Source organism: Neopsephotus bourkii, unplaced genomic scaffold, assembly GCF_033783945.1.
Source record: "Neopsephotus bourkii isolate Nb327-2 ecotype Australia unplaced genomic scaffold, CSIRO-AGI_Nbou_v1 NB_1825, whole genome shotgun sequence".
Taxonomy (NCBI): Eukaryota; Metazoa; Chordata; class Aves; order Psittaciformes; family Psittacidae; genus Neopsephotus; species Neopsephotus bourkii.
The window spans coordinates 12,638,559-12,651,022 of record NW_026902298.1 but is presented as its reverse complement, the minus strand read 5'-3'; the positions used below and the strand labels follow the sequence as shown (position 1 = coordinate 12,651,022).

Here is a 12,464-nt window from a genome sequence, read left to right as displayed (position 1 = left end):
CATTTTCTTGTGGTCCCACCCAACACCACAGTACAATTTGGGGTAAAGCTGGAAGGAGAGCTAATGCTCTGTCTGGTGGGCTAAGTGAGGTAAAGCAGAAGCTCAGAAGGTGGTGTGTGAGATAATTCAAGGTTTGTTGCTGTAAGAGCTCCAGCACAGAGGAAGGTCTCAGGTTAAGGAAGTCAGACAGCAAAAGCAGTAAGAAGATACTCTCTGATTTTTGCAGAGTATCCCATAAGCTGTTGGAAAACCTAGTCTATGCTGACGCTCTTTTGTACTAATATGGCCTTTGCTGCTTCATGCCTGCATGCAAAGACAACACCAGAAGGAAAACTCTCCTGCCCAGGGCCTGCTGGACCTCCACACAGAACCAACCCAACTGCATGAGCACATGGGAGAAACTAGTGCCCAGTCTGCTTGCTTACTGATAGGTCTTAAAACAGGGGGAGAGTGAGAGAAGAAGCAGCTGGCAGACGTTCCCAATCTCTTCTTACTGAGGAAGAATTCTGGCCTTTTTCCCCAACATCTTACCATTGCAAGTACTGCCGTCTCCAGTATGCCTTGTCGCATAAATTGTGGCTTAAAGCCTTGTTCCGTCCTGCGTCGAACTCAAAATCACTGAGCCTGCTGTGGTTTGCTAACCTGCTTCTTGAGCAGTACATGGAGTCTTATCAGTGTAGACAAGGACCTGACTCAGCTATCTTTGTTGCATCATAGTTTACCAGATGAGAGATACAGTTTCACTCTGTGAATGGGGAACATAATCCTGGTTGTGGTGGGAAGATTAACATGGCTAGATTAAGAGGAAGAGTTGACACCTCCTCCTCTGCCATGGTGGAAACTTACATACTTTGAGCTGAATGCAGTAACCTAGGCCTGTCCTGACAGATGGGTGGGCATGCTCCTTCGTGGCCCAATGGAACAGGCAAATAGATGTGTATGGCCATGATGGGTAGGAGGCAGAATAGACTCACTCACATGAAGGCAGTGCCCTCACTTAGAATTACTGCTACAAAGGACAACTGGGATCCATGCTCTGGAAAAACAAATGGCCTGAACTCAACTAGATAGTTTTGCTGACCAAACTTACCAGGCTCCTTGAATTCCTTAAAGGTATCATTCACCAGGGGGAAATGGATTACTATGGGTGCTCTGGGGTCCTCTGCATCCGAAAACACATAACATTCCTTTGGGTTCATCTCTTCTTCTTTACTTATGTCCACTTTCGGGAATGGGATTTTTTGTACCTTGCAGTATTTGTATGTCATCTCTAATTGCTGTGGAAACAGAATGTCATTGCCTTAAAGATAACACGAAGACAAGAATCAGGTTTACTGAGGTATCACAGAAATACTATGGCAACTTAACTCAGTCCCTAAAATCGCTCTCTAATGAATGTGTAGTACAAAGTAGCCGTAGTATAACATTGCATCCTGCCATCACTCATCACAAGTTGGAAGATGCTTCTTATCACCCATTAAAGTTTTTTACAGCTAGAGGGAATGACCAAAAGCCATGCTTAGAACTTGTCTTGGGGACAGACCAACAGAGATCAAGGTCATATCTCCAGCAACCAATTGTTCCTGCATTCTCTGAGGATCCTAGAAAGTATATGCTGCAATCCACTATAGAGGAAAAAGCCTAACAGTTTCTATAGTTCTAGTCTCGGGGAAAGTTTCTTTCCTCCTCCAAGATCTGGTGACTGTTCTGCTCTTGACTATACGATCAAGATTTAGAGAGCCACTTTCTTAAAAGTGTTAATAACACACAAGCAGCTTTACCAGGATGGCAAGGAATCATAGAATAGAATCATAGGATAGTCAGGGCTGGAAAGGACCTTAAGATCATCTAGTTCTAACTCGCTGCCATGGGCAGGGACACCTCACACTAAATCATGTCACCCAAGGCACCAAGTATGCTCCTCTTCTCACCTTGAACACATTCCCCAATCCATAATCAAGTGAGATAATGACATCTACATTTCTCTCTGGCTTGAAAAGCCCTGCACCACTGGTGTTGATGAAATAGCCAACATCTATCAGGCAAAGATATTTCTGCAGCGGTGTCAGGTTGTTAGGGAAACCGTCCAGCACAGAGTCTGAAAAACATTTTTAATACAGTTAGTGGCGCATTGGTAGGAAAGGAGGATTCAGTAAATCTGTCTGTGCTAAGGGCAGCCCTTTGGTTGCCCTCAAGACCAGGCTCACCTCCCTCCATAAGGCGAGCCCACAAACGTGGCCTCAGGAGCACTCCCTCCAAACTGCACGTCTGAGCCTGTTACCACACTCCCCCAGCACACTCACAGAGGCAGGCTGTTGAGGCAGCCAGGCTCACAGCTGAGACACAGGCTCCGCTGGCCTCACCGCTGCTCTGGGGAGCCATTTCTCACAGAATACAGAATCTGGCCGATTTTATTTTTTTTCCCCTGAGAACTGGGAAAAACAATGAAAACAGCACAAACAGTTTCAGAGTGCAGCAACAGGTCTAACAAACGCAGTACACCACTACAGTCTGCATTGCTCTTCTTTTGCTTTTGCATTCTCTGGATTAGACTTCTATCACAGGGTAAGAAATCTGACTTCAACCTGCTTTCGTATAAATGATCTGAGCCATGCTACAAAAACATACCACATCATGCTCACAGCATCCCCTACCAACAGCTTAAAATATTGCTTGAGTTAATTAAACCTCACGTTAACACCAAAAGGAGACAAAAGAGATTATACCAACTGGTACATTGATATCTATACTCATAAACTGCTCATAGCTGAACTTCTGTTCCTCTGCTTACAACTCCACCAGCCTGCCCTGTAGACAGCAAGTCCATTATCGTTCCCCCGTGCCATTTCTAGTCCCATGGAATATGAAACATTTTGCCATGGTTTTAAATACGAAAACAGTCATTTAAAGAGTGTTCCTCAAGTTCATGGAATGAGGGAGCAAAGCACAGAGCAGAGCCTTAAATCATTTGTGCTTAGGTGTTTTAAGAAACTGTTGATCACAAAAATACTGCAGGTAAGTTCCAACATTTCACTTCTTTCAATGTCTCTGCCTCCTTGGACTCATTCATGTTGATTTAAACCATGCAGAATAGCTCTAGCTTGTTCCAGGGCCTGTAATGTTTGACAGCAGCTTGAAGTAATAACTCATCTTTTTTTCCATTCCCTCACTGCCAGGTCTTCAGAAAATTATTTGCTTATTTTAGCATTCATGGTTGCTGGGAATTCACAGATTCTGCTCTAATGAGAGACATTTGCTTGCAGTCACTCACAGAAACAGAGTGTACTTTGCCCTTTTATTTGGCTTGGTGAACAGTTTTAGTTGAAATCCCGTTACCCCCATTTTGTTATCACAGAGATAGAACCATGCAGCATTTTCTCATGGCTGGATATATGAATTAGAAGTAGACCTTTCATTGGGAAAGCCTCTTCTTCCATTGCACACCCAAAAAGGGACTTTAAGTAAGGCCTGCCTCAGGAACTCCCTTGAAAGCATGAGCCCTCCTGTAAATGCATTACACTAATTCCAGGCTACAAGTTCTCAAATTTCTCACCGTGAAAAATAGGCTTTTCACATGGCATTTAAAGTCTTGTTTTAATGTGTCAGATAACCTGAGCTGCAGGGAAGCTTTAAAACACAGCTATATTCTGGAGACTTCACCTAACATTAAACTGTAATTTCTGTTCACTGAGCTGGCATTTCCTCCTGCTCCTAGAGATCCGTACTTGGCTTTAGATTGGCATGATGCAGATAGCCAAAAGATGATACAAAATCTGCTATGTTTTCCTACTCCAGACATTCAGTTTCCCTTTTCCTACTCCAGATTTCATGATTTTCACCTCTTTTACTTTATTTTGTAGAATATCTAACCTGAAGCAGGCTTCAGTTTCTCTATGTTCTCTTCCTCCAAATCCCACTTGAAATCTGCTTCTACCCATTTGCCTTTACAAAATTGCTAGTCAAAAAAAAAGTAAGGAAAGTGATTTTTTTATGCATTTACTGACTGTCAATTTTGTCCTCCATCCACTTTCTTAAGATACTTGCTCCTTCTCTCACCCACCCTTCTTATGCTACTTGCTTTCTCCTTCTGCCACTTGTTTTCTTAGAGCAGACTCTTTAGAATATGGACTTTTTGCTTACTGAACATTTTGAAAGAGCTTAGCACACTGCAGGCTCTGCCTTCACCTACAAAAAAGCTCCACCATCTCTTGCCGTTGTCAGCAAACCATGTAGCAGTGGCAGCCAGGGGCAAAAAGTGTTGTAACTTGCATGAAACGGGGGAGAGAAAACACAAGTTACCAAAGAGAAGGACTCAGAGGAGGCAGAGAACACACCTTGATAATGTTAATCTAGGAGGGTCCTCCCACACTGCTGCCTGCTCATGGGATAAATGGGAATGCTGGGATTGCAGGAAGGTTTCTGATGCATAAAGCCTTGGCTCTGTCACCTTGCTATCATTTCACTGATTGCTCCACAGATTTTGAGGTAAAACTGTCACGACTCTTTACTTTGCCTGCCTGCAGAGCACAGGCCATAGGAAATTACTGTTGGATTTGTACATGAAATCTACACATTCTACCTGCAGTCTAAACCTAGGTGGCTTTAACTCGTTGTTGGATCCTCGTATTTCTTTTTCTGAAGAGTCTGAGAGGTGTCTGGATGGATAAATCATCCAGCAGTAATAGCACGCATATGGGCAACCACGTTTGCAACCTGTCCTTTCCTTCATCTGATCCACATAATAACCTGCTATTTTATGCTTCCGGTGTTACCTTTGTTTCTTGACCTCAAAGGACTCTACTCTTTCTGAGTCTTTTGACTACTGTACCTAAGAAGTGACAAACTTCCTGTAGAAGAGCATGCTTTGACATAAATTACAGATATCTTCAGGAGGTGAAAGAGTGACCCATGGAACAGTTCATTTTAACCTGTTACCCTTAAGAAACAGACACCATGAATATAGTTCCACCTCAGCAGATTTCCAGACCCTGAGAAAATATCTCTAAATGTGAGATTCACAAAGTATAATAAAAGAAATATCTGAGATGTTACCTGCACACTGCAGCTAACGCTTTGTTGCAGTTACCTTTCCATTCAATAAACTTTCTCTGACGGATATAATCCTTATGAAATTCTAAGCCTCTCAGGAAGTTATGAGACTTTCCCAGAAGTGGACGCTTGGTCATAATGTCCTGAAACATCTCATACAGCTTCCCTGACAAGCAAGAAGGAGGCTCGATGACAGTGATGTCTTCCTCAGGGGAATGCTTTTCTGAAATAGAGAAGGGACTGTGAGAAGAAAACATCAGCAATGGGCTCTGCCAGGCACCTTCACTGGCTACTGCCCCTGCTGTCTTCCTGTGGGTCGCCCCACACACACATACATTTCCTGCAGTTTGGTTGAAAACATAAGCACATGACCAGCCCCTTTTAAACAAAGAGATATCTGGTTTGGTTTAAAGAAAGCACAGGTTTTGTCTTTTACTCTTTCATGACACAGTGGCTTTGTACTTTTGCCTACAAGTAAAAGCCATCCTTCTCATTTGCATTTCTCATTTAGTAGATCATGAGCAAATTCTAAATGAAAGGTATTTGTAAATAGCATGAAGTGTGCATCTGAGTATAAAAAAATCCCCTATAATAAAAAAGAAAATAAAATAAATAAAATTAAAACATCACATAGTGAACTTTCTGATACAGGGGAAAGATCCACAGTGAGGCAACACACCATGCAGCAGTTCAGAGAGAACATGTGAGAGGTTACTCACAAACAGTAGCAATAGCGTATCTTTCTTAATCCTCCCTTGAACTATCTGGTCAAAATACTGATTTTGAAACTCTTTCTTACCTATATCTACCATATCCTTGGCCCATCGTTCCCAGAATTCATTTGAATTTGAGGACCAGTACAAGCCATCCAGCAAATTCCTAGTAAAGATGTTTGTCCAAAGACCTGCAAGTCAAACCACATGGCAAAGATACTGCACCACCACATGTTAAATACTATTACAAGTATCCATATTATTGGATACAAGCTGCATATTATTGGCTCATGTGAAGTGACCCTGTTAAGACAGACAATCCACTGTATAGTACAGAGTAACAAAATAAGAGGTATCAGTCACCCAAATTATGTTTTAGAATTTCAATTGTGCACTTGTGGAAGAAAGCAGGCATTAAAAGTATGGAGAAGACATATAAGCATAAAGGCCTCCTTAAACATATTTATTCTTTAAATTGATCTAAGACCCATTTTTTCCTTTCAGGCATGTTTTGTTTCTGTAGAGTTCAACTGGTTCAGGATCAAAATAGAATTGGCTCCATATGTAAGTCTCCTTTTGGAAAAGAAAGAGCTGTCCTTTGTCGTTAAGACCCATGCCAAATACTCACATGAGGAACAAATACAATCTCCAGCAGTCTTCACAGTGTAACAAATACAGTTTCTGTCTCCACTGGATCCTTGGTTTTGGTTTTAAAAGCTAAAATTCTGGCAAGGATTTAAAATCTGCCTGGGCAGATGCATTCCTCTGACTTTTCTCCTTTTCTTCACCTTTACAGGCAGAACAGCTAGTCAAAGCAGTTGTGGGAGGTTAAAAGGACTTCCTTCATCCTTATGTGTAGGGAAGATTAGTGACACCATTCTCAACCCACAAAGCTGTCATTGTTGTCACCTTTGTGGGTTGTTCTACATGTTCATGTTCTACATGAGTTATGTTTTATTTTCAGTTCCTTCCAATTCTACCTCAGCAATGCATTGTCTAGAAATTAACAGTAGGTGACTGCTCAGGGAAGAAAGGCTTATTATTTCCAGTTTGCCCGCTCCACCTTCTTGTTTGGTTCAGAAAATTGGAAGGGGAACCATGCTGCAACTTCCCCAGATCTGCCCAGGTTGAAAGGGAGGACAGAAGGAAATAAACTTTACAACAAGCAGCAATTACAAAAGGGATAAAAAGACCTGTGAATCAAGACCTAGTGGAGACTTGCTGGGAAGGAGTGTTGTATACAGATCTTTGGCTAGCTAGCACCACACTTTCTACCATGTTCTGATTAAATATACTGCACTAATAGGTCACCTTCCAGATAGCAGATCCGAGATTCTGGCAGCTTCTTCACTCGCCTTCCCATGAAGAATTCACTGTCAAAGTATTCTGAAGGAATCGAGGCTCCATATTTTGGTATGGCCACCTCGTAAGGAGAGAACTCTGTCCACTCTACAAAAGAATTGACACATAGGATGTTTAATGTAATAGAAAACAAAACCTTCCCCTGTGGATGAAGCTATCCATGGGCTCATTAGACCTTACTTGTCTCAGCAGCTCTGAACTGTCAGTAACTTTGTATTGCAAACTACACTGTTTAGTTTCATGCAAAACTGAGTGATAATTTGCATACAAAAAGAACTAACTTTTTCACCTCAGAATGAGTCTAACATTAGCTTCAAAAGCTTATATATATATTCCTATATAAAGATTCTGGGATCCCACTTGCTCTCTAAAGAGCATCAGATGTACAACATGCAAGCGTGATCCAGCCTGCAAGGAATGACTGGCATTAAACCTCTACTAACCCAAACCTGTCAGCCTACATGATACAATAAAGCAGTCAGAAGACACATCAGCGCTGAACTAGAAAGTATCACAGTGTGGGCATGGTCGTGCACTTTCCTGACTCATGCTGTCTTGCTCATGTATTGCAGTAGAACAGTAGCTACAAACCAAACCAAATGTAAGCACTGTTCTTTTTCTTTCCCGTATCTGCTCATTTTAATATCTTTTGTTGAATGTTGTCTGTGTCTATTTAATGGATGTCATATCACACCCATTACAGCAATCATACTGCATTCTCATACTTCCATCAGTCTAATATTTAGGGCAGTGAAAATCACGTTTCACAGCACCTCTGTAAACTAAGGAACCATCAAAACCATTTTATAGGTGTGGATCTGAGGCAGAAAAAGATCAAATGATTTGCTCACACTCACAATGTCTGTGGCAAAACTAGAACTTCAGCCCAGCTCTTCAGAAATGCCCTGTTTGTGCCTGTGGATGTCATACAGCAGATGTGCTCTTTGTAATCAACATGCAGCAGTTTGCAAAAAAGACATTTTATTAAAAGATGAATACCAAGTCAGGGCAAGCAACAGATGTATTCCCCTTTTCTTCTACACACACACAACCCCTTCCTCCGAATTCTCTTTTGTCCTGACTTAAGAGTCAGAAAAAACTCTAGGAATACTTACCTCTAAATCTGAATGTACTGAACTTTTCCTCTTTCACATTGAGGACTGAATAGAAAGGCAATGGGTTTTGTCCATGCTCCAATGCTTTGCGCTGGTCTGTGAGTTTGTACTTTCTTGGCTAATTAAAGAGATAGATAAATAGATAGATTAAAAAAAACACAGTAAACCTCTGGAAGAGCATAAGGCAAAAAAAAAAAAACCCAATACAATCTATCTGGGCACACATAGATCGTAAATGTTTTACAATCTAGAGGAATCTGTGAGTCACATTTTTATAAGAGACTTCTTCCTTCATGTTCCTGCACTTTCCTTCCTGGTTGCTTTTTTGATTCCTAGTAACTTTTTCATTAACATCAAAGTGCCTTGATTGCCTGCATCCCACAGATCTTTCCTAAGGCTGAGACTAATATTCACATGAGGACAGATTACTCTAGCTCTTAAGTGTCCAACTAAAACAGACTTCAAAAGACCTGATTTTTCAGGGGGGGATTGCTCAGTTTTTTCTGCAAGTTTTCCTACCAGTTGCTAGCTGTTGGGTACCCTTAGTACAGAGGCACCTTCAAACCATTAGCTACTATGGAAAATCCTGGCTACAGGATCTTTTGTCATGGTTTACAAATCACACTGGGATTCACTTTGGATTTGTTCCATACATTATGTCATGCCCTCAAAATGTAAAGCTCTAAAGAAAATTACTGGATATTTCCCAAACGTGTCAGGACCATGCACATACCCGTTCATGTAAAAACATTTCCTGAACAAGGGACCACAGAGTTGTAAAAGATGACACATGCCCTGCTTTTGCTCTTTCAGCAAGTTCCTTGTGATAATACTTCAGATGTTCTATAGACATAAGGTTGAGCTTGCATTTTGTCACTTGTTCTTTTACTGCCTTAAGTGGCCCCTCCAGAGACTTCTGTGACCAGTCAGCATGCTCATACAGGTCTGCTAGGGTCCTAAAGAACAGAAATATGGGAAAATAATCCATTTATAGGCATAGTTCTGGAAAATTACTATATTGACCCAACCACTTTCATCAAAAGAGAGAATTGACAAGCATAAACTGAAGTTATGATTGAGAGTCAACAGTAACAGCTTTACCTGGGAATTACATTCACCTATTAACAATGTAAGACTTTGAAAGAGGTGCATCTCTCTCACTGTGTAGAAATGTAGTCTAAGAGTCATTCCAAATACAAATCTCATTTGCTATACACACCATGTCGAGCCAGAAGCCCCAGTGACGTAGGTAACACAGTCCAACAGATTGAGCTTCTGGAGAGCTATGAGGTGGCCAAACATAGCTGACATAGCTCTGAGGCCTCCGCCTGTTGCCATAACAGCTATTACTGGGACCTGTTCAAGACATAAGTATTATCTTCAAAAAGTTACTCACTTGCCTACATGGACAAGTCTAATTACAGCTCTTTTCCTCAGACTTCTTAAGAGGACAATGAAATTAATGCCACATTCTGCCAGCCTTTACCAGTACCTGCTTTAAATTAACCTCCAGATACTCACTGAGTTCCCTTAACCCCAAAGCTTGGATGAGTTTGGATGATTTTGAATATGCAATGAATTTTACCTTTCCTTCCCCACCTTCTTCGTTATAATTGGAATTGCAATGATTAAGAGATAATGATATGATTTTATTACAAATAACAAAAACGGCAATAAGTGTAATTAAGAAGGGATTTAAGTTCAGAAAAAAAATATATCAAGTAGACAAAATTATTCTCTGGAGAGCATCTATTTAACAAAACTTATTCCAGCAAGAAAATCATGTTCACTTAAAAATTTGCCCTGGATCTTGGCAACAAAACATTTCAGCTGGAGTTTGTTATAAAATGTTCTTTCTCCACCCTAAAGAATTTTGACTTTTTGTGAAAGTAAGTCTAAAGAAGGGACATTACAATGATTTCATAAACATCTATGTGAGGTGAATTTCAAATACTCCTGTTTTCCTGCTTGGTTTGTGTTGTTTGACTAGGCTGTGTCTAACACAGTGTACCAACACCTTGTATCTTGCTGACCCACTGCATCACACTGTTGAAGCTCTGGCTTTGAAAAGTAGTACATTATGTCCTTCGGAATTTGACCTATTGAGAAGAATGGAGGCATGAATAGCTGAGCTGAAATTTTAGATGAATATGACTATGCCACAATGAGAACTCCTGTTCTGCTGTCATTCACATCAATGGGGTTGTCATCAACATGCAAAAACTACTAGGAATTTTGTGGGGAGATGTGCAAATCCTAACTGAACAGACCCACACCCCAAGCTTGGATTCCAACTCACAGACCTCGTGTCCATGTAGATCTCTTTCCAGATGAAGCACCCCTTTCAGGGCACTGGCAACCACTCTCTTCCTTTTTAGCAAGAATTCTTGTTCTTCTCGGCATAAATCATAGCCTAAGCGCACATCTAGTTTTTCTGTGCTGAAACAGAGGCATAGGAATGGTGTTTAGAATGTAGATGGATCTATTTTCAATAACTGCAGTCAGCTAAATATCAGAAAAAAAGCATGATTCACTACTCAGATTTAGAGACAGAAATCCACCTTCCAGTTTCAAAGAAATCAACTGCTTTGCTTCTACATAGTCTCTATTCTCTAATGCTTCAGTGCAAGTTTTACTGCCAGCTAAGGGCAGGAAATATGAAAAAAGAAAGGCTTCTTTATGTCTTTGTAAGCTGAATCCTTTCTATTTCTGCTTCACATAATTTCTAAGCAAAGGGTGACTTGAACCTAAACAAGGTCTTTCCTGGGGATTTGTACCACAGATTTATACAGAAAAAGTACAATGAAAAATATATTTGAATAAATTTGGTTTATATGTGTCTGTCTCATTATTTTACAGTGCAACTTTTCATCTTCCCTTACTTGTCCTTCTTTCCACTGATATCACCAGAGCTGCAAATCTGTTTGCTTAAGAGCACCTGTGTGGTTTGAGTAATGCATGGGCTCTGACTGTTTTGCTCATTTCAAATTCCTTTTTCCCTTTGCCTTCCTGCTTCTGTGTCTCTTTTGAAGACGCCTCCAATCTCAGCCTTTGGTTCTTTGATGCAAAGGACACTCAGTGACTAAGTTCCTTACTGTTTGAAATTCTCATAGGTTGGTGGGGGTTTTCTGCATCTTGGTGTGACTCTTTTGCCCCAAGGACATTTAACTTTGATCTGTTGTGGTGACTCTTTAATGGTGACTTAATTATCATAATAGTTTGCCCCTAGTCATGTGCATTCTTTGTATCTAAGTAAAGGACACTGTTCTAGAAGTCATAGTTCAAAGAGCAATAAAACCTTTGGAGAAAAAGAACCCAGTCCTCTTACCAATCATTTAGTTGGAGGTACAAATACAGTGGCACATTCTGTAAAGAAAAATTAAAAGCAGGAATGTGAATCACTGGGAAAAAGAGAAGTTTGAAATCCAGACTTTCAGGGCTACCTGGAATACCCCATCACTACCACGCTGCATAGAGTTCTTTGGAAAACTGTATTGGGAAAGAGAAGGAAAGCAACTAAACATCAGTTACAATTACGACTGTACCCACAAGAACATAACAGCAGAGTGTTGGATTAGGTGATCTTTAAGGTCCTATCCAACCTAAACCATTCTGTGATCTGAATTGTTCTCCGAGGGTAAGATTCAACTCACCTAACTTTAGCCATCTTAAATGTAGGTATATGGACTGAGCTAACCATCAAGGCTTGATAAAGAGCACTGGGGCTTCCCAAAACCTTGCTAGGAGTACTGAATATTCACCTTTAACTGTGTAAGGACAGCATCTTGAACTAACCAGGATGAATTCCAAATTATGGATTTTATTGAAAGAAAATTGGTATCTCACTAGATAATTAACCTTTTTTCTTCAGAGAAAACTTGTATTTACACAAAATTCTCATTCAGGCTTAGGAATTTATTCTTTTCTTTAAATATTTTGGTGTTAAATACTGAGGGTTACTCTTCTCTCAAAAAAAAATATAAATGGTGAAGCACTTACATTTCTTACAGGGAGGGTTATTTTCACTTTATATCCAACAGGGAGAAATTTCAGTGGAACTGTTAAGGTGTCACTTAAATTGCTGTCCTCATATTCCTTATCAGAAACTTTCTACAGAGAACAAAAAACATGGGGTTTATTCACAGAATAGAAACAATTCAGTTCTTTACTGTTTTGGTGACAATGAAAAGAGCAAGCAGTATGAACAGTGGTAGTGTGCAGCCTC

General features: G+C 40.5%; 1 protein-coding gene across 1 annotated transcript in view; it reads right to left on the bottom strand.

The window, feature by feature from the left end:
• The window catches only part of LOC133207153 (cytosolic phospholipase A2 beta-like), a 50,292-nt gene that overhangs the window by 4,142 nt on the left and 33,686 nt on the right, over positions 1–12,464 (bottom strand). The window contains exons 11-21 of the mRNA XM_061343809.1: positions 12,239–12,349; positions 11,568–11,605; positions 10,543–10,678; positions 9,459–9,595; positions 8,973–9,195; positions 8,240–8,357; positions 7,074–7,211; positions 5,849–5,953; positions 5,087–5,272; positions 1,932–2,098; positions 1,091–1,277 (exon numbers count right to left, since the gene is read on the bottom strand). Coding sequence (XP_061199793.1) covers positions 1,091–1,277; positions 1,932–2,098; positions 5,087–5,272; positions 5,849–5,953; positions 7,074–7,211; positions 8,240–8,357; positions 8,973–9,195; positions 9,459–9,595; positions 10,543–10,678; positions 11,568–11,605; positions 12,239–12,349 — 1,546 coding nt within the window. The remainder of the gene's footprint in view (positions 1–1,090; positions 1,278–1,931; positions 2,099–5,086; positions 5,273–5,848; positions 5,954–7,073; positions 7,212–8,239; positions 8,358–8,972; positions 9,196–9,458; positions 9,596–10,542; positions 10,679–11,567; positions 11,606–12,238; positions 12,350–12,464) is intronic.